A 21,329-nucleotide genomic window follows, 5' to 3' on the forward strand; every position below is an offset into this window, starting at 1 on the left:
TGGCCCCAAACTCCTGGACTCCAATGAAACTTCTGTTTCAGCATCCTGAGTACCAGGGACTATGGGTGTGTTTCACCCTGCCCAGCTCATATATATATCTTTAAAATTCTATCTGTCCTGTATTCACGGGTATGTGATACTTCTATATGAATTAAGCCAATTACTTGGTTTAATAATGACTTAATGTCTTAGTTAATATCGCTGTGAAGAGACACCATGACCACAGCAACTTTTTTTAAAAAGAATATTTCTTTATTTTATGTATAGAGTGCTTTATCAGCATGTATGACTTTATGCCAGAAGAGGGCATCAGATCCCACTATAGATGGTTGTAAACCACCATGTGGTTGCTGGGAATTGAACTCAGGACCTCTGGAAGGGCAGCCAGTCCTCTTAGCTGCTGAACCATCTCTCTAGCCCTGCACAACAACTCTTTAATAAAGGAAAACATCTATTTGTGGCTGGCTTACAGATTCAGAGGTTTAATAATTATTGTCATGGTGGGAATCATGGCAGCATGGAGAAGTAGCTCAGAGTTCTTTTTCTGGATCAGCAGGCAACAGGAAGGGAGGGAGCTACTGGGCCTGGCTGAGCTTCTGAAATCTCAAAGTCCATTCCCAGTGACACACTTCTTCCAAAAAGGCCACATCTCCTAATAGTGCCACTCCCTAGTGATCAAACATTTAAATCTGTGAGTCTATGGGAACCATTCCTAATCAAACCACCACACTTACTACGCAACTATTATATTTTTTTTTTCGAGACAGGGTTTCTTTGTGTAACAGGTCTGGCTGTCCTGGAACTTGCTTTGTAGACCAGGCTGGCCTCAAACTCATAGAGGATCTGCTTGTATCTGCCTCCTAAGTGCTGGGATTCAAGGTGTGTGTTACCACTGCCTGGCTCCTTACCACATTTTTCTTTTTAATAAGTGAAAAAAAGAGTTGACTAGAAACTCCCTAGGTCACTTTATTCTTTCGATGCTCATGTGGAATGGTTCTTGTGTTATCTAAGTTTGTAGCTACCTTCCATTGTAAACTTACAACAGGTAACTCTTGCAGACACGAGACATATCCTTTGTAATGACTTCATACACACAGTGACATATCCTTCGTAATGACTTCAGTCCCCCATCCCCATTCTCTGGTTAATAGAGCTGTTTGTGTGCATGGTTTATCCCTGACCGCAGAACAGCAGACTGCAGTTATGTAGATTCCATCTCAAAGGGGGCATATCTTTGTTTTGATAATTCTTTGGAAGTACCGTCTTCCAAGCTTAAAGGTGTATTCTCAGCTGGATATGGTGTCTCACACCTGTTGTCTCTGCTTTCAGGAGGCAGAGGCAGGGGAATTGCTGTGAGCTCTAGGTCAGTCTGAGTTACATTATGAGACCCTGTCTCCAAAGCTAACAAAAACTGCTCTTCTGAGTTGAGGTAAGCACATTGTCATATCTTATAATGTTTCAATTATCGTTCACCCCAGTGATTATCGTCGTAAAATCTCAGAGCTGGTATTGTTGGTTGTTTTACTCTTTTGGCTTTTAGGGGGGGGCACCACCCAACTCCAAATAAACCACACGTGGAGGCTTATTCTTATCAATGCCCAGCCTCCGCTTGGCTTGTTTGTAGCCAGCTTTTCTGAACTTAAATTATCCCATCTACCTTTTGCCTCTGAGTTTTTCCTTTTCTTACTTCTGGAATCCTACTTTCACTCTTCCTCCACGGCTGGCCCCTTCTTTTCTTACTCCTTGATCTCTTTTGCTCATTCTTCTCTCCTCCCAGATTTCTCCTCCTATTTCTTCTCTCTGCCTGCCAGCCCCACCTATCCTTGCTCCTGCCTTGCCATTCAGCTCTTTATTAACCCATCAAGTGTTTTAGACAGGCAAAGAATCACAGCTTCACAGAGTTAAACAAATCAACATAAAAGAATGCAGCACAGCTGTGCATCATTAAACAAATGTTCCGCAGCATAAACAAATGCAACACATCTTAAAATAATATCCCACAACATGCTGGATGCTTTAGTTATAATCTAGTTTTGGCCTATTACCAGGTATGTCATCCGTCAGGACAGTATACTGTATCATGGATAAAGCAGTTAAACTTCATCCCAAAGGCCCCAACTCACCTATCTCCCAAAACCTTGCATTTGATTTCAAACTCTTAGCTGTTAAGTTAGCAAAATCCTCATTTATTGATAATATATTCACTGGTTAAACTCAGGTAAGCATTCTCTGGAGGATGGACCCTGTAGAGTTTGCATTTTCTAATAATGTTAGAGTAAGTAAAAGTCTGAGCTCTAGATAAATGTCCCTCACAGACTCGTCTGTTGAAAGCCTGGACGCTTGGAAGTAGGTGATTTGGGGAGGCAGTGGAACCTTTAGGAGTAGGCCCTAGCAGAAGGAAGTTGGGTCCCTAGGGGTGTGCCCTTGAGGAGGATTTTGAGACTATAGCCCTTCCTTTTGGTTCTCAGCCACCATGAGGTAGACAGCTTTGCTCCATTGTGTTTCCCTCAGCATTATATGCTGTTTTGCCACTGACTTCAAAGCGGTGGGCCCTCCAACCATGGCCTCTGAAACCATGAACTACAACAAACTTTTCTCTTGGTTAAGTTGGTTATCTCGAGTATTTTCCCATAATAACAGAGAGCTAATAGGTTATCAGTTCCCCAAAGTGGAATCTGTTGTGTGACCTTTCCGGGGAGTCTACTTCTAGTCCCTCTAGATAAAAGGGTAGGTACAGAACAAAGAAACAGTTCTGCCTGAATCCAGCTTGGAGAACCAGTGAGTTCACTGTGGCTACTTATAGGAATATGGGGAGAGGATTCTTCCAGGACCATGGGTGACTTGGGAAGCTGCATCATGGAAAGCCCACCCTAGCCTGGGTAACCTGTGTAACTTACAGGACACAGTGCCGGGAGGCTTCCTCTTCCCAGGCCATTGTTTCTGTTTTTATAAACTCAGGAATGAACCTTGGGAGTCCACTAGGCTCTTGTGAGTTTCATGAATCTGCTGAGCTTCCCTCTTCCCTCCAGGAGGGAATGTTTCAATTTGGATGAAATTGAAGCCACACAACAGGGTAGCTATTGAGATTGACAGTGTAGCTCTGAAGCCTTTAAAATCGATTTGTAGAAGGAATCTGGAAAAGTCTGAAGAAGCAAGCTAGAGAAAGCCTAGGCTGTGTCAGCATGGGTTAATAGGCTCTTCTGTAAGAACCAAGGCCAGACATCCCAGGCTGTGACCCATGCTCTGGCCGCCGTCTAGAGCCTGAGGGTAAGGCCCTGTTTCTGAAGTACCACATACTTGAGACATGGGAAGATGAAGCTGGTGCTGACTTGGAAGCTTCATCCCTGCTGACTAGCTTTCATGGTGCTAGGAGGTGCTAAGCGCACTACGGGGAGCAAAGTCATCATCAGTCTTGGCTGGCTGTGAGCCTAATGAGCTACAATAGTGAGTGTTTGGCCAGACATGCCCTCTGGCATGATAGTACGTGAACATCATAGGAATAGCCAGCCATTTTTGATTGAATTTAAATCCTGTTCCATAAGATAAAACCTACACCTGGCATTATCAGCAGACCAAGAACCACAGCTAGACAGGTCATAGGGAGGTCATAGGCTCTAGGGGAGCACCTATTACTGTTACTCTGCTAAATGGACATAGTATTAGACTGACACCTAGTGATTTACCGTTACACCCATGGATGATGCACCCTCAGCTCTCATCTGAGAAGCCTGCATGCGCAGTAGATGGTGGTTAACATTTGGACATGGTGTAGGGAATGAGAGGCTGCAGACTGCTCAGGCCCCAGTGGGCCCAGGGCTCAGGGATCACTTCGGAAGAGGGGCTAGGAGTGTGAGATCCAGAGGCAGTAGATGACTACGAGGAACGTGGCTTCTGATGGCTAGGGCAGCTGCGTGTCCGAGCTCACAGCATTTGTGCCAGCAAGCACAAGACCATGAAGAGGAGTGATGGGCATGAAGTCCCTCCCACTCCCGTATGAGCTACAGTTGGCAGCTGTTAGCTGCTGGCAGGAGAGTCATATTTGTCTAAGAGCATAGCCCCTGTGAAGCTGACTCCAGTGGGAGGCCACATCTCCAAGACAGTTTGGGCAACACAAATTGGTCTTGATAGATGTTGTTATTATTATTATTATTTTTTTAAAAGGACACCAAGTTGAATGGGTCAGGAATGGGAGGGTAGATCTGGGAAGAAGTAGAGGAGGGGTGGATATGGTGAAAATGTGCTTGAAATTCTCCAAGAATGAATAAAAATATATTTAAAAAGTAAAGCCAAGTACTTGGCACCAGGATAATAGAGTACCTTGAAGGCACCTCAAGAACTGGTCAGACTGCCTCCTCATAGGATTCAGACATTTTTCTTAAAGAGACCCCGGGCAGCCTCCTTCCACAGGGCCCCTTGGCAAATGTTACCCCCAAACGCCTTCCTCATATCCAGACACACAGATGACTGCAGTTGCAGGTCATGTGGACTCTGTACGGCGTGTGCCGGTGGCAGGCCTTGGCATCATCCACATCATGCTGGTTTTCCAGCCTTTGAAAATGCAAGAGTTCTGGAGTCATGGAGATTTCCACAAAGATCTCAGAAGTCGGCCTGGGATGCTTAGCGCTGTGTGGCGGAGCAGGAGTCTCCATCACCAGCTCTCGAGCTGGCAATGTGTTGGAAACAGGAGAGTAAAGCTGAAGCCATAATGGAGACCCCAGCAAAAGGTGACAGAGCCACCAAGGGACGCTTCATGAGGTGAGTACAGCCAGCCGCAGAGCGTGGGCGCGTGGGCTGCAGTCAGGGAGTCTGTAGGAGCAGGACCGCTGAGCCCTTGGGATTTCACATGCTGCCGCTGTCTGCACCAGATGCCTGATGTGCAGACGTAGGGTTTGATGTTTGCCCTGCTTCATTTGAATCTGGCGCTGATCTGATCCTTTCTACACATGTCTCCTTTGTGGGACAGGAATGTTTACCTTGTGTCTTTGTACCCTGAACATGAATAATCTTGTTACTTTTTACAGCTTCTCAGCTGGGTTTGCCCTGAGTCTCAAAGCATTTTTTGGGGCATGGACTTGTGAATGGCTCTGAAGCAGTTAAGACTTGAGGAACTCTTGCAGAAACCGGTTATAAAATGGACATAAGCCTTTAGGGGCAGGGGCAGAATGTCACACTCTGAATTAGTGCCAAAGGCCAGTGTACTAAAGGCGTGGTCACCAGCCTGTTGGTGCTCCGAGGAGGAGCTGAAACCTTCAGGAGGGTGGGAGTTCAGTTGTTGGAAATGTATCATTCATGGAAAGCACAAAGCCCAGCTTCTTCCCCATACACTTTGCTTCCAGGCTGCTTTTAGGGGATTGTCATTGATGAACTATATCATCTCCACCACGATGTATTGTCTCATCATTAACGGCCAAGTGTCCGTGGACTGAAACCATGAGCCCAAATAAAATGTTTCTTCCTTTTTTTTTTCTTTAAAGACAGGGTTTCTCTGTGTAGTCCTGGAACTCATTCTATAGACAAGGCTGGTCTCGAACTCACAGAGATCCACCTGCCTCTGCCTCCCCCGCCCCCAGTGCTGGGATTAAAGGAGTGCATCACCACTGCCCAGCTATGTTTCCACTCTTTAAGTTGATTATCTCAGGCATTTTGTTATTGTGAGGGAATGGTATTAAAATCTGGTTTGAGGTAAATCTCTTGTTAGTTACCCTAGTTTGTATAGATTGATCATCTCTTATATCTCCATTACTGTTAAGATAGTTTTAAGCCAACAAATTTTATAGAACTCTTCCTTTTGACTTATTGAAATATGAGCCACAGTGAATTGAAATGGTCAGGTTTTATTTTGCATAGAGAAAAAACACAGCTAGTGAGAATACTCCAATGGTCTCTGTGAATTATTGTTCCCAGTTGTGGTTCGGAATCAGAAGTGTTAATACGGGAAACTCAGTTTGTGTAAATCAGTTCCTTAAGCAGAACCAATTCTGATGACATCCTTCTACATTCCGGGCATCCCCACCGCTGAGGTGGGAGGTTTGCTATTGGCTCCAGGGGCAGAAGCCGTGGGGCTGCTAAGTCCCCGGCACAACTCTGAACCCAAAGCCTTGTGCTAAGTGGTGAAGCCCTGCTCCGACGGCTCCTCCTATGGTCTGGATGGTCCCTTACAGCTCACATGTGAACTTCCCATGCAGTGCTCTCTGGGAGGCTCTTAGTTCTGGGGTCCTGCCCCCATGAGTGGGCTTAGTGCTCTTGTAAAAGGCTCCAGAAAATCCAGCCCTTTCAGCCGCTTGGAGATACACTGGAAGGTACGTTTTATGAGGAAGGTTCCTCCCGAGACAGTCTTACTGGAGCCTTGGTTTTAAACTTCTCAGGCTCCTAAACTACGAGAAAAATCTTTGTATCTAAGTTGTCCAGTTTGTGGGATTTGTGTTGTTTTGAGATAGCATTTTGCTATGCAGCCCTTACTAGTTGGGAACTCACTGTCTAGACCAGGCTGGCCTCAAAACTCAAATCTCACAGAGATCCACCTGCCTCTGTCTCCGTCTCCTGAGTGCTGAGATTAAAGTCATGCAGGGCTCTACAGGATGCTCTTCTAAATTAGCGACTTGAATAGACGAGGGTAGCCTATCAGCAAATGAGGGTGAGAGCGGGTGAGATCCTCAGGGTGCAATACTGTGCAGTTTAACAGCAACACAGACACTGAAACGGAAGACCAGCCCTTGGGCTTGGAGAGACAGTAAGAAACAGGAATCAGTGTGGGCGCTGCTGAAATAGCCTACAATTTCAAGGAGACTATGGGCTAAAGAAATGAGGAAATCTATAGAGATACTGAGCTAATGGATTTAGTATTTGTGAATGGGAAGATTTTCTATCTAGTTAATTTTCAACCCCAAGAAAAGAAATCTTTTGCCATGTTCTACCAGCAAGGCTAGTTAAATGTTCATTTATCCACAGTAAATAACTGGACATTTTTCTTTTACATTGTTTTTTCTTTTTGCCATAAATCAAGATGAGTTGAGTAACTAACCCTTGAGATAGCAAACCCAAAGCTGGTGACTGGGTAAAGTGTGGCGCTATGGAGACGGCGCCCCGCATCAGCACCAGCGAGCCTCGGGGATCACCAATCACGATTTATGTGTCATCTCTGGCCATCAAGGGCTGTAGAAATAATCCTGCTGTCCCTAATATGCACACCAGGATGAAAACCCAGAGAAAGATACGGTCAATCACCATGGCAACATACTTCCAATCATCTTGAATCTGAAAAACAAAAAATGATGAAAGAAAACAACATGAAGAAGTCATTTTCAGTATTAAATCCTGTTATGGTAGAGAAACCATCTGATGTCATAGGGGACTCTTATTGATGTGATCCGAGGAAATCTATGATGATGGTTAATAATGACTGTCAACTTGGCAGGATCCAAAAACCCTGGGAGACAAGCCACTGAGCATGCTCGTGAAGGATTATCTAAATTAGGTTAGCCTCTGGGGGTGACTATGAGGGACTGTTTGGACTGCTAACAGTGGAAAGGCCCACCTCAACTGTGGGTGGCACCACTCCGTGTACTCAGGCCCTAGACTGAGAAAAGATGAGAGTCAGTGGAGCTGTGGCATTCATCTCTCTGCTTCCTGACTGTGGATGCAGCCTGGCAGCTCCTGCTACCTACCATGCCTTCTCCACATGATGGAGCTTATTCCCTGGAGCCGTGAGTCTGAACAGACATCCCCAAGCTGCTTCTTCCAGGCAGATGTCACAGCAGTTAAAGAGGTTCTGGTGCAGTGAGTAAGCTCTACTGTCGTGTTTGGAGAAGCAGGTGTAAAGTATGGGCATGTTAGCTCCGTTTCAAATGAGAATGTTTGTTTGAGGAAAGCAAGGTATGGTCTTCATGTCTAAACAGTTTAGGTTGGCCTCAAATTATCGATCATCCTGTCACAGCCTCCTGAGGGCTGTGATTACAGGTATGTACCACCACTCAGAAGTGTGTATATGTATATGTATATATATATTTATATATGTACATGCGTATATATACATCTAAATATATACATATATATCTCTTATTTTTTTTCTGAGTTGAATTCCATGATTAAAGCTTGCGTGCCTCTGTGGGAGGATCTGGAGTCTTTGTTAGGAAGGCGACTACACTCCAACATCATCTGACATTGTTTCAAAGTACTCATTAATGTCTGGTTTGGGATATTAATTTCTATTTAACACCTGTTTCAAAGTGGAGTAAGCATGGTGGGTGAGTCTGACATTTTTCTTTCTCAGCACTCCCCTTCAAAATTGCCTACCTGACCAAATGTCATCCTCATTTGTAAGGCCAAACAGGATAAACAGCAGACATAATGGCTGACAATGGAGTAAAAGGCGGAATAAAGAGCAAGAATAATTATATGTAATGAGCTTCAATTTAGGCTTGACACAGGAAGGAGACTCTATGGTAATTAAACCCCGAGACAATTCAGAAAGCAAAGAAACCACAACTGAGTTGAGAGAGAGCCCATGATCTTGAAGCAATAATCACATAATGAAGAAGCAGCGTGTAATTTTATAATTCAGTTACACACCCTGAAACAGGGCTGGGAGATGTGGGTTTTATTTCCCCTTTCTGAGCTTGAGTAAATGTGTTCTTTCTGTGGCACCCTGAAAGTCACAGTCATGGTAAACTCAGACTCTTCATGCCCTGTTTGACATGTTACTCTGTGGGAATACCCAACACTTGTCGGTAAGCACTTCAAGTCCACAGCCCGAGTCTTACCTGCCCCTCTGCAGATACACAACGCCACTCCTGCCACTCCCATGACTCTGCGAGGAAACAGCTGGAGACAAATTGTTTCTACTCCAGCTCTGCACCTTTCTAGGCGTAAGGATCTGAGTAGGGGGCTGGAGAGATGGCTCAGCAGTTAAGAGCACTTGCTGCTCTTCCAGAGATCCTGGGTTTAATTCCCGCACCTACATGGCAGCTCACAACTGTCTGTAACTATAGTTCCAGGGCATCCAGCACCCTCACACAGATATACATGCATGCAAAACACCATTGTATATAAACAAACAAACAAACAAACAAATAAATCTTTAAAAAAAATCTAAGTAAATTTCATCTCAATGTTCTCATCCGAAAAATGGGGATAAAGATAGTGCAACCTCAGGGTTGCTTCTGCAGACTCCTTAGTGAATACTTTTAATATCGATGTCGACTTAAGAAGTGGCGCTGATCCCTGTATAAATCTGAGGCTGGATACAATGACGACCCAGGCCTGGAGTCCCATTACTGGGGGGAGCTGAGACAGTGCGATCGTGAGTTCAAGGTCAGCCTGGACTACAAGTGAGATAACTAACGTACCCAAGGACGTCCAACCGGCCTGAACGTGAGCTGCTGACTCAAGAGTCTAATTTCTTTATGAAAAATTAATTTCTCAGAAGAATAAATTTTAAAAATTTTAAATAATTTCTCGTGTGTGTGTCCATACACATGTGTGTGTGGCTCTGTATGTGTGTCCCCATGCACATGTGTGTGTGTGGTTATCTGAGGAGGTCAAGGATTACCTGGAGTGAGAGTTATGGGCATTGGGGGCACCCCGTCTGATGTGGGTGCTAGGAACCAAGTTTGTATCCTCCCCAAGAGCAGCAAGTGCTTCTAGGCCATCTCGCCAGCCCCCAAGAGTCTAATTCCCTAACCTCTGTCCCATGCATTGCTGCACAAGGAAGCCGTAATAAAAACCATATATTTACCTCTTTGGCTACATTCTGAGCTTTCATGTTTTCAGCAATATACTTCACACTTTGGATGGCCTCTTTCATTTCTGGTGACAGAGCAGAGAGGGACAACACGGCGTCGACAGACTCAGAACTGGAGCTTCTCGTGAGATTAGCATTGAAATTCGAGATCTTCACCCTACGGTGGTGGCAGTAGCTGCATGCCCCGTCTTGGCACGGGTAGCCCTCCTTGCAGCTTTTGGAGTCTGCACGGCTGAAGCAGTTGAGGTTTGAGAGCTCGGCACTATAGAAGGCCCTTGACTTCTGAGCATCTCCCTCGCTGCCGGTTGGCCGCGTCATGAACATGACCCTGGGGAGCAGGTTTAGGAACACGGCCTTGACCCACGTGGGCATCGTGTGGGTGGTCGGAGTCCTGTAGTGCACGTTGAGCACGAAGACCGTGATGACGATGGACAAGGTGACGAAAATCATCGTGAAGAGGAGGTACTCCCCCATCAGGGGGATGACCAGCGAGGTGGAAGGGATGGTCTCGGTGATCACGAGGAGAAAGACGGTCAGGGAGAGGAGCACGGAGATGCAGAGCGTCACCTTCTCGCCACAGTCGGAGGGCAGGTAGAAGACGAGCACCGTGAGGAAGGAGATGAGCAGGCAGGGGATGATGAGGTTGATGGTGTAGAACAGCGGCAGGCGGCGGATGTACAGCGAGTAGGTGATGTCTTGGTAGATCTCCTCGCAGCAGTTGTACTTGATCTCATGTTTGTAGCCCGGGGCTTTGATGATGGCCCACTCGCCGCTTTCCCAGTAGTCCTTGAGGTTCATGGAGGAGCCGATGAGGACCAGGTCGACCTTTGCCTTGTCATAGGACCAGGTGCCGAACTTCATGGTGCAGTTTTGGTAGTCAAATGGGAAGTAGGTCACATCGATTTTGCATGAGCTCTTAAAGATGGCTGGAGGGATCCAAGTCACTTCTCCCGTGTACTTGAGTAGAGCTTTGGTCTTATCGCCAACCTGGAAATCCCCATCAGCGCTGTGAAGACACAGTGGGGCACACAACTCTCCATCACCTCTATATGGCCACTCAGCCTGGCTTCCCACGTGGTTACCAGGACAACGACAAGTAATGACTTGTAAACAGTGGGATATGAGAGCTCAAAGGACCACAAGAGGTCACTGGGTCAATTGCCCCATTCTCCAGGGGAGATACTGAGGCTTAGGCTTCCCCCAGCACGTGCTCTGCCCACTGGTTATCCACTCCCTACCCTCTCCTGACACATGGCGTGCCACACTTGTTACCCCCACTCCAACTTCTCCTAGTACATCCTCACCACCTCCGGGACCGCCCCCCCCCCCTCATCACACACCCTGCCCATCACACACTATTCCCACACATTGTCACCACCTCCAGGACCACCCCCCCCCATCACACACTCTGCCCAGTACATCATCACCACCTCCTGGACCCCCCACATCACACACTCTTCCCAGTATATCAGCACCACCTCCAGGACCGCCCCCCCCATCACACACACTTCCCAGTACATCGGCACCATCTCCGGGACCTCCCTGTCACACACTCTGCCGTGCTGGTCATATCACCAGTACATTCCACAGTGTATACATCCCAGGTGGGTGTTTATGGAGACTCTTAAGTGCCAAAATGGGACCCACTGCTGCTCTGAATCTGTGATGGATGTTATCCTGGAGGTGGTGCTTCAGCAGCCTTTGGGGATATTATCAGGCAGGGCCTTGTCAACATCCCTTTCTCAGTCTCCACGGGGTGTCTGATACATGTGTGAAACCCCACAGCATATGGAGAGATGGCGCCATGGATCAGCCACAGGTGTTGATGCTGTAAAACTAACCCTTGCAAGGAAGCTCACTCTCCCACCAGAACTGTCCCCTCCTCCAGTTCTACCCCTGCCCCCTCCTCCAGTTCTACCCCTGCCCCCTCCTCCAGTTCTACCCCTGCCCCCTCCTCCAGTTCTACCCCTGCCCCCTCCTCCAGTTCTACTCCTGCCCCCCTCTTTCTCCAGTTCTACTCCTGCCCCCCTCTTCCTCCAGTTCTACTCCTGCCCCCCTCTTCCTCCAGTTCTACTCCTGCCCCCTTCCTCCCAATACTGTTCTCCAATTAAAAAAAAAACACGTTATCTGATTTCATTGAACACACTTTCCGGTTGAAGAGATGGCTCAGCGCTTAAGAGCACTGCCTGCTCTTCCAAAGGTCCTGAGTTCAATTCCCAGCAACCACATGGTGGCTCACAACCATCTGTAATGAGATCTGGTGCCCTCTTCTGGCCTGCAGACATACATGCAGACAGAATACTGAGACTACTGTACACATAATAAATAAATAAATAAACAAACAAACAAATAAATAAAAAGAACACACTTTCAAATCGAACTCAGCGAACCGGTTGGTCTTTCCCTCCCTCCCTGTCTCCACTTACTCCCAGGTTTCTGCTTCCTTAGCCATATGCACCTCGCTTCTTTTTCTCTAGATAACACACTTTTCTGAGGGTCGTCCTGTTGGTGTCTATAAGCTGAGGTCTTCACAGGAGAACTGGCGACACTGTCAGTTCCCTGCAGAGCTTGCGTTCAGCAATCTATCTCTGTCACTCACGAAGCCATCTGATAGCAAGGTCACGTGGTTCTCACAAATGTCCCACCCACTGAAGGATTTCTTCCTTTGTGGATAAAGACATGCTACTGTAAGTCAGGCTAGACTCAAACTCACGATCCTTCTGCCTTAGCCTCCGGAATGCTGGGATTACAAGCATGCACCCCCACTGAAGACTCTTGACCTCCGGAACCAACTCCCTGGGTCTCAGCCTGCAACAGTGGGAAGCATCCTTGGGTTTCATGGCCCTTTTGGTTGCCAGGTGAAATCTGAAAGAGAGTCAAAATTCTAAACCTTCAGGGATGGCCTTGTGTTGCTATTGGAAAGCCGGCGCTCTGGTGGAGATCATTCCTCCCTGCTGGTCTCTGTCCTTCCACTGGGCACACAGCTGTTGCACTTGACAACTCAGAGCCTGAGCTCCAACCCATGTCTGCTTCAGCTGGCTGCCTTTCCTTTCTGGGTTTCCACATCCTTAATTCCTGATGACTCCAGAGGGAAGGAGCATAGGAGGGAAGAGAGCTCTCCTCAGCCTCCAGGGGAACTCAGACTCAGTACCAGCGCCAGCACCGACCCCCCAGCCCCAGGGTTCTATGAGAGCTGCACAGAACTTGAAGACCCTACATAACTCAGGGGCCTCCTGAACAAGGATCAACCAATGTCAGAGAAGTAAGTGACCTACTTCAAAGTTCAGAGCCAAGTCCAGGCATTGGCAAACTATGACCACAAACCTGTCTGTGCTGGCTAGTTTTATGTCAACTTGACATCAGAGAGGAGGGAGCCTCGTTGAGAAAATGTCTCCATAAGATCAGGCTATAAGCAAGCCTGCGGAGTATTTTCTTAGTGATTGACGAGGGAGGGCCCAGGCCATGGTGGGTGGGGCCACCACTGGACTGGTAATCCTGGCTTCTCTATGAAAGTAGACTGAGCAAGCCCTGGGAAGCCATCAAGTGGCACTTCTCTGTGGCCTCTGCATCAGCTCCTGACTCCAGGTTGCCACCACGAGTGAGCTCCGGTCCTCGCTGCTTTTGATGAACTGTTACATGGAACTGTGAGTGAAATAGATCCTTTCCTCCCCAGGTTGCTTTAATTATGGTGTTTGATTATAGCAATAGTAGTAACTCTAAGACACTGCCCTTCCATATTTCCACCATTTTTCTTTTCTGTTTGCGCGTGTTTGTGTTATGCATAAAGCATATGTCTATTTGTGTGTATGTGGTCACACGTGTGGGGATGCCCATGTATGCAGTACATGTAGAGGCCCGAAATCAATGTCAGGAATTATCCTTGATTGTTCTTTCGTCCTTATTCACCGAGGCAGGGTTTCTCAATCAAACCCAGAGCTTACCCAGAGTTGCTCAATCAAACCCAGAGGGACGATGAGGCTGACAATGAGGATGAGGCTGGTCTCCCTGGTCAACTTGCTCTGGAGAGCCCGACTCTGCCCTCCAAGATTGCCACACCTAACTTGGCATTTCCATGGGTTCTGGTCCTCATGATTGTGTGGCAAGTGCTTTAACCACTGGACCATCTTCCCAGCCACCATCCCCACAAATTTCTACTGGAACAAAGTCATTGCCATTTGTTATCTCTTGAGTGACTTCTCTGAGCTACAAGGGCAGAGTTGACTAGTTGTGACAGAGACTGGATCAGCTCAAACTCTGAAACACTTTAGTTTGGTCTTTCCCGGGAGCCAGAGGCCTCTGCTCTCACCCTGTCATTCCACCACTGAAGAGAGCACTGAGATCGAAGGGCAGGATCGGTTTGCTCAAGGTCCAGGAGCGTCTGTGGGCAGAGGCTTGGCTATTCAGAGCTTCAGTCCCCAAGGGAGGCATCACCAAAATGTGTGTGTACCCAATGGACAAGTCCCAGAGAAAGGCCAGCCCTTACCCAACTACTCATTCCTGGGATTGCTGGGGTTCCTGGTCACTTGTCACTGCCATAGAAGCCCCTTGTTGTGTCTGTCCACACCAGTAGGCCTGTTTGCTGTGCAGGTTGGGGTCAAACACGTCTCTGTCACCAGCAGTCACAGAACATGAAGACCCGCGCGGAAACCAAAATCTGGCACAGCTTTGGCCACACGGTGCGCCTGTATTTGTTGGCCAAGTGAATGGCCAAAAACTGAATTGAAAATCTCTACCTGTCACACACACAGAGGGAGTTCAAGGAATGGAGGAGGGGTGGCAAAAGAGACAACAGCCGCGAGAGGGGTCCAAGCTGCATTACTGCCTGACTGCGTGAGTCGGTTAAAATGAGAAAAGATGTCAGCATAAAGGACCAGCAAAAATCCTCACACACAAGAGAAGATTATGTGTGGAAATGGGACAAGGATAGGAAAAAACCTCACAACAGCAGAAACTCGTGAAAAACTAAGATTCCTTCAGAAAAATAGGGCACCTCGAACAGCAGAACGAGCCCACTGTCCATGCCTTCAGTGAGGGTTTCGGTGTCCTGTGAGCATCAGCACACAAGAGCACAGAGCCAGAGAACCATGAGAATTGCAGGCAGAAGGATAGCCACTGACTGGAGGCAGCCCAGGGAGGGGGAAATGGGGTTCCAGCATCCTAGGAGTTAGTCTTAGGGTCAGAAACGTAGAAGAAATACCTGCCCATCAAAGACAAGGACCATATGTGGGAGATATGGTATACGCACCCTAGAATCCCAGCACATGGGATACCAAGGCAGGAGAATCATGAGTTCAAAGCCAACCTGGGCTACACAGTGAGACCCTGTCTCAAAACGACCTGATTCAATATTGAAATTTGTATTTGAGAATTTTTTAAAAAATGGCAGAGGACTGGTAATATGGTTCAACTGGTAAAGATGCCATCAAGTCTGATGGCCTGGGATCTGTTCTCAGACCCTGAACCTACATGGTGGAATCCAGGACTGATGCTGTGGTTGTCTTCTGACCTCCACACAGGTTCACCCTCTCTCTCCCTTCCTTCTCCCCCCCCATCCCTCCCTCCCTCCCTCCCTCCCTTTACCTCCCTCCCTTTATCTCCTTCTTCACACAGATAAATGCATGTACAAAAAAAATCAAACTTTACAGAGAAATGAGCCAAGGCTGGGGCCGGTTTGCGGGGCTCTCAGAACTCTCAACACCGCCTCCCCCAAAACTCTTTCAGAACCAAGCAGAAGAAGTTGCCCATGGCAGGTATTGGGATGAATTGAGGCAGGTAAAAATCCTTTGCGCAGCCATGCTAAAGAACAAGCCACTTGTAGAGAATACAATTATACATACTAACTTTAGAAAAGACTCTGAAAAACAAAAAAGAAAATAGTCTAACCTCAGAGCAGCTGTGTGTTTAGCGGCTCCTCAGTGGCGAGCTGGTCGCTAGCTCGGGAACCTAGGACAATCTATGAGTCTTGCCCATCCCTTCTCTCCTTCCACGAGTATCCTCTCTTAAAGAGGGCAGGATGGCCATCTATTCCCATCCCTGCCATGGAGCTAGTAATGGTGCCACATGCAAGGCCCCCTCCAATCCCAGATCCCCCCACCATACACTGGGCTCTCCCTGATCCTCCAGCCCTCTACCCCACAGTGAAGCTATCCATGACACATTCTCCTGCCTCCCTGGACTTTCCCTGCTGCTGTTTCCCTGGTCCAGATCCCATGTGAGCCTCAAGGCGCACTTTAATGACATTCCCTCCCAGCAGCTTCCCTGGTGACCTTTCCCCTACTCCAGCCGCACATCATTCTCTTAGGAATCGCTCCACATCCTGCCGCTCTGTGGCTCTATGGTACCCAGTACACAACAGATGCCCAGAGCCTGCAGAGGGAACAGTAAACAGATCCCTCTTGGAAAGGTCAAGGAAAGCCATTGAGTGGCTGGAGGACACAGAGCCCAGTCTGCCCGACCAGAGTGTGGAACAGCCAGCTCCTTACTTGTTATAAAGCACAATGTCTGGTTTCCAGATCTTCTCCGCGGGGACACGTATGAACTCCACCCCTTGGTAGTCAGAGGGCTTCCATTTCAGCTTGTAGTCGTTCCAGATCTGGTGGAAGGAGGCGGGGAGATAGAAGGTAGTGGAAGGACCAGCCAGGCTTTCTCCTGACACTGCATCATGGCCATCACAGTGACGGGCCGGCCACCTCTGCTTTGGGTCACTGAGCCATTTCCCTGCGGCAAAGTAGTTTGGACCAAAGGAGCAACTTGGGGGTAGCAGGGCAGACAGCCTGGGCTAAGTCTGAAGGTTGCCCCTGCCCTAGGAAGTCAGACCTCACAGCTAGGGGAGTTCAACCCTTGTCAACCAATCAGGAACCATTCATCAGTGCCTTCTCTAAATACGTTAACCAAGGTTCAGCCTTCGGGAATTCTGACAGCTCTCTACATTAAACTACTATTCTTTACATAGCTTGAGCTCACTCTCCAGGCCAGGCATAGGGCCAGGGAGGTGGAGGCAAGAGGGTTATGAATTCAAAGCCAGTTTAAGCTCTACAGGAAGTTCCAAGCCATCCTGGGCTACAATGTCTCAAATGGGACAAGAGGGGGTTGCTCCATGAATAAAGCAATGATTGTGTAAGTGTGACAACTGGACCCCCAGCACCCGCACAACCTTCCCATCTCACAGTCCCGGGGGCGGAGAAGGAATTCCCAGGGTAACCTGGCTCCCTAGACCAGCAGAATCATCGAGTTCCAGGTTCCGCAAGAACCTTGCTTCAATACGTGATGCGAAGACCAATCAAGGAAGATATTCTTAATCAACCTCCGGCCTCCAAACTCATGCACGCACATGCGTGCACACCCTGGAACTTTCTATGTAGACCAGGCTGGCTTTAAACTTGCAGAGATCCACATGTCTCTGACATCTAAGTGCTGGGATCAAAGATGTGAGCCACCACTGCCCAACATGCCCAATTTCGTAGTGGGAAGATGGAAAGAATTCTCTCTCCAGGCTGTAGCTTGTCTGTCTGTAACGGGAGGAGTCAGTCCTTCAGAGCAGTGGGGTGACCCTGACTAGGGGGTCCTCAGGAGTAGTGACTTTTGTTTCCCATCAGCAAATAAAGTGATTACCACCAGGGGGCAGCAGTACACAGACTCTGTGCGCACGTACTTGCTTCAGCCACAGGTTGGTCTCCATGATCTGGTTTACTTCATCCTAGAAAGTGAGATTGAAGTTGACAGGTGAATGATAGAAATAAGGCTGACTCCAGGCAGGCTCCGGAGATCCCCACGGCCACATCTTGTGGCTCCAGCACTTACCACCTTCACCAGCTGAGACATGGACACCTCAAACTGGATGACAACGGGATGGGACACGTTCGCCACAGGCCGAATGATCTCGTTGTAATCTTCGAACAGGTACTGGAACAGGCGGTGTTCAGCTTCTGAGGCACTGGCCACTGAGGGAGGCATTCCTGTCAGTTCCTGGGGAAATGGTTGCTTACCTCTCGGCAAAGACATCCTGCCTACAGATTCCCACCCGCCAGGGCACTCTGCAAACCCGGGCTTCCAGGCTAATAATGCTTTCCAGTTACAAACTGGGAAACTGGGGCTCAGGAAGGACAAGAATTCTACCAGCTCACACACATTCAGGGGCTTAGAAGCCCAGCAAACGTGGGAAGGTGTGTAAGCTTAGGCTAGTAACTCAAACTCTCTGAACCTTGCTTGTTTTTTTTTCTACCAAAATAAAGAGTATGCATGAATGCGCCTCAAAGATGGGGGTAAAGTGCTTGGTTTAGGGACCTGTGGCAGGCGCTCAGAACTGTTAGCTTGGTGGGAGTCTCTTCAGACAGCCACACTTCTGTGCGCGTTACTGCCATTTTCTTAGCTTTCTCTCTCCCTCTCCTCCTCTGTCTTAAATTTAAGCAAAGACTACCTTTGCTCTTTTTTTTATTACATTACAGGAGAGGGGTGCATGTGTGTGGGGTTCAGAGGGCACCCTTTAAAACTCAGCTCTCTCCTTCTACCATGAGGGTCCTGGGAATCAAACTCAGGACATCAGACAGGGTGGTGAATTCTTTACCAGCTGAACCAGATATTTTTCTTAGTAAAACTCTAACCTTTCTTTACATAGGTCACCCAACTGTGCTTTCTATAATAATAATAATAATAATAATAATAACAATAACAATAACAACAACAACAATGAAAGAACTATTAGAGGCTCAAACCTTTATTGCCACTCCAAGGAAGGTACCTACCCCTGCTGCCCAGGTAGAAAGATGACTCGCCCAACCCATGGGCAGGGGCGGGGCTCTTAGGGTCTCCCTAGGCCAGACCTGCTTCCCACTCTGTGGAAGACTGCAGCCCCTTCCTCCATCTTCCCACAATCTGCAGGGGTTTGGTTATGAACGTCTTAGGAGCCAAGGTGCCCACGGGTTTCTGCCAGTGCTGTCTTTACGTCCTCACCCCAACTCCTTACCTCGGAGGCTCCTGGGCACCCTTTTTGTTCACAAGCCCACCCCGACTAAGTGAGACATCTAGGCTCAAGCTGTCGGCTGCTTCCTACTTACAGAACTGGGGGTGAGTCGAGGGACAGTCTTTTGGGGGAAGTATAACCCAGGTTCTTCAGGCCATGATTTGGGTGGGCCCCTCACAGGAGTGCAGACCGTAATGATGCAATCTCCCCCACCCCCCGCCCCGCTTAAATTGCAGGCCCTACCCGCCTTCAGGGGACATTGTAACTACCTTTCTGCCTCATCCACCAGTCACCTAGGGTCTCTGGAAGGGCTTCCTCCTAACTGGCTCCTCTTAGAGCCTCTGCGACTGCCTGGGAGGAACAATCACGTCGAATATCTCTAGGCAATGCAGTCATTGTGCAGAGACGAACGACCAGAACCAGAGCCTTGGTCCAGCTCCAGCTCCAAACAAGTCTTTAGTCTTCTTTGGCCACAGGTTTTCCCACGATCCACAAAACCAAACGATGAGCAAGAGGCAGATATTGGAAGCGGGGCTGCGGGTCCCTGCAGCAGGGCGACGTTCAGGACGTTTGGAACCGTGACTCAAACCTCTATCCCGCTCAGACCTAGAGTGCGGGCTCTGGGCTCGCCACGCGCCTCGGCTAACTGAGAGGCTTGGGAACAAAGGAAGTACCCAAGGGGCTCAGCGAGGTAGGGACGGGGATGCGCGTGCACTGTCAGAAGCGTGGGACCACGCTGAGATCCAAGGCAGGTGGGCGCCTAGACATCTAAGGGACTGGTGGCCGAAGCGGTGTGGAAAGCCGAGGCCAGGGCTTGCAGCCTCGCACAGGCGAGCCCCCAGCCCACCGCCAGCCTGGGCTGCTGACCCGACCGTTCCCCGCGCGTACCTGACAGTAGCAGCAGCATCAGCAGCGACAGCAAAGACCAGAGCGGCACAGCGTCCATGTCTGGAGACCGCTAGGACAGGGCTGTATCCACTCGGGTGCTGACCGCCGACGCCCAGCTGTGCGGGCGCAGGGACCGCGGGGCTCCTCCCGGCTTTGGGTCGCCTAGCTCGGGTGCACCTGAGCTCCCGAAACGCGCGAAGCTCGGGCATCTAAACACTGCGAGCCGCCGCGGGGCGGGGAGGCCGAGGCGGGAGCTGTACCCGCCGAGGTGGGAGGGGCGTCGGGTCCCTGCCTCGCCCTGAGCAGCCCTGTAGTCTAGGAACCGCTAGGCAAAGGACCAGACCTGAGCAGGCACTGTCACCATGGCAGGATAAATGACCAAATCTCTGGCCAGGGCTTCCCGGGCACGTGCAGCTCCGAGGACGGCTGGGGGACCACCACAAGGATATGCCAGCTCTAGCCCAACTCAAAAGGAGACTGTGGAAGTTGATGTTCTTAAAGTAACTGTTTTCAGTATGATACTGGTGTGTATAATACATACATACAGCATACAGTTAAGGGGAAATAGATGATGGGCTGGAGTCAAAACAATATTGGCGATGAGTTATCATGGCCGGGTGATGACATACGGGAGGTCTTATATTTTTCTCTTTATTTAGACTGTGCTAGGGATGCTCCTTAATAAAACCTAGAACAATGCTGGAGGTTCCAGCTCAGCAGGAGAAGGCTTGCCTAGCAAACGCCTAGGTTTTGATCCCCAGAACAGCAAATAAATACTTTTATAAGAAAGTGAAGCATAGAGAGAGGCTTTTCACCTGACCCTTGTAGACCCTCCTTTGTCTCACTGCCACCTGCTAGCCTGGGTGTCCCAGGAATGGGCAGTGACAGGGTAGGTGCCCTGGGGTCCCTTGGCCTCTCTGGCCACCCACCAGGGATGGCTTGGAACTCGGAAGCTTCCTTGATGGTTATTAGGGACCTTGTTAGTATGAAAGAGGGGCGCCAGGCTGGATCGTGGCGATGAACATACTAAAGCTCACCGATCTGTCTGCTGAAAATGAGTGGATTTTATGGTGTGTAAATTCTACTTCAATAAAAGTGTTTCTTTTAAAAAGATTTTTATTTACTGTGTGTTTGCGCATGCTCATACGTGGGTGCGCGCGCGTCAGTGGGCGTGCCTACACATGGAAGCCGGAGGACAACTTTGCGGAGTCTGTTCTCTCCTTCCATCTTTACAGGGCTCCCAGGGACGAAATTCAGGTACCCTCGCTCACTGAGCTGTCTTACTGGCCCCAGGGAGGTTTTTTTTTTTTTTTTTTTTAAGATGCAACACGGAGAAGCTAGTCTCCAAAGGTTACACCCGGTAGGTCTCTGTTCAAACAGTAGGCTAGAAGGTTCTGAACTAGAGTGATGGAGGGAGGGTACAGGGTGCCAGGGCTAAGTGTGCGGGCATGACACTCTACGGAGCAGCGGCAGAGCATGAGTGAGGCGCCTTTCATCTGCCCTAGTGGCAGTGATGGTTATGCAAATATATACTTCGTTAAAATTGAAAGGAATATACACAAAGAAGTCAACTTTATGATAATTCTGAAAACAAAACTCTTTAAAATATTCTCCTTCAGGGCGTGTGTGTGTGTGTGTGTGTGTGTGTGTGTGTGTGTGACAGAGACAGGCCTGAACCAACCGTGTGTATATGTGTGTGTGTGCGTGTGCGCGCGTGTGACAGAGACAGGCCTGAACCAACCA

The 21,329-nt window shown here is 48.7% G+C and overlaps 1 protein-coding gene across 3 annotated transcripts; it reads right to left on the reverse strand.

The window, feature by feature from the left end:
- Positions 1–7,125: 7,125 nt before the first annotated feature.
- Chrna3 (cholinergic receptor nicotinic alpha 3 subunit) lies at positions 7,126–19,605 on the reverse strand. 3 transcript variants are annotated; one of them, XM_038323312.1, is made up of 6 exons: positions 19,587–19,605; positions 17,540–17,679; positions 17,391–17,435; positions 16,222–16,331; positions 9,734–10,745; positions 7,126–7,254 (listed from the first exon to the last, which is right to left on the reverse strand). In XM_038323312.1, the coding sequence occupies exons 1-6, from the start codon at positions 19,603–19,605 to the stop codon at positions 7,126–7,128; spliced, it is 1,455 nt and encodes a 484-aa protein (XP_038179240.1). The 3 variants fall into 3 exon arrangements, with proteins under 3 accessions (XP_038179240.1, XP_038179238.1, XP_038179239.1); XM_038323310.1 differs by having other exon boundaries at positions 17,540–17,694; positions 19,587–19,602; XM_038323311.1 differs by lacking the exon at positions 19,587–19,605 and adding an exon at positions 18,364–18,398 and having other exon boundaries at positions 17,540–17,672.
- Between the last annotated feature and the right edge of the window lie 1,724 nt (positions 19,606–21,329).

The sequence above is a fragment of the Arvicola amphibius genome, chromosome 3, assembly GCF_903992535.2.
Source record: "Arvicola amphibius chromosome 3, mArvAmp1.2, whole genome shotgun sequence".
Lineage (NCBI taxonomy): Eukaryota > Metazoa > Chordata > Mammalia > Rodentia > Cricetidae > Arvicola > Arvicola amphibius.

Bases quoted from the DNA above. Each gene is read 5' to 3' on its own strand.
- Chrna3 (XM_038323312.1), bottom strand. The intron at 16,332-17,390 runs GTACGTGCGCAC...TCCTTCCACCAG, and splicing joins CCAACCTGTGGCTGAAGCAA to ATCTGGAACGACTACAAGCT. The intron at 10,746-16,221 runs GTAAGGAGCTGG...GTGTCTTCACAG, and splicing joins GACATTGTGCTTTATAACAA to CGCTGATGGGGATTTCCAGG.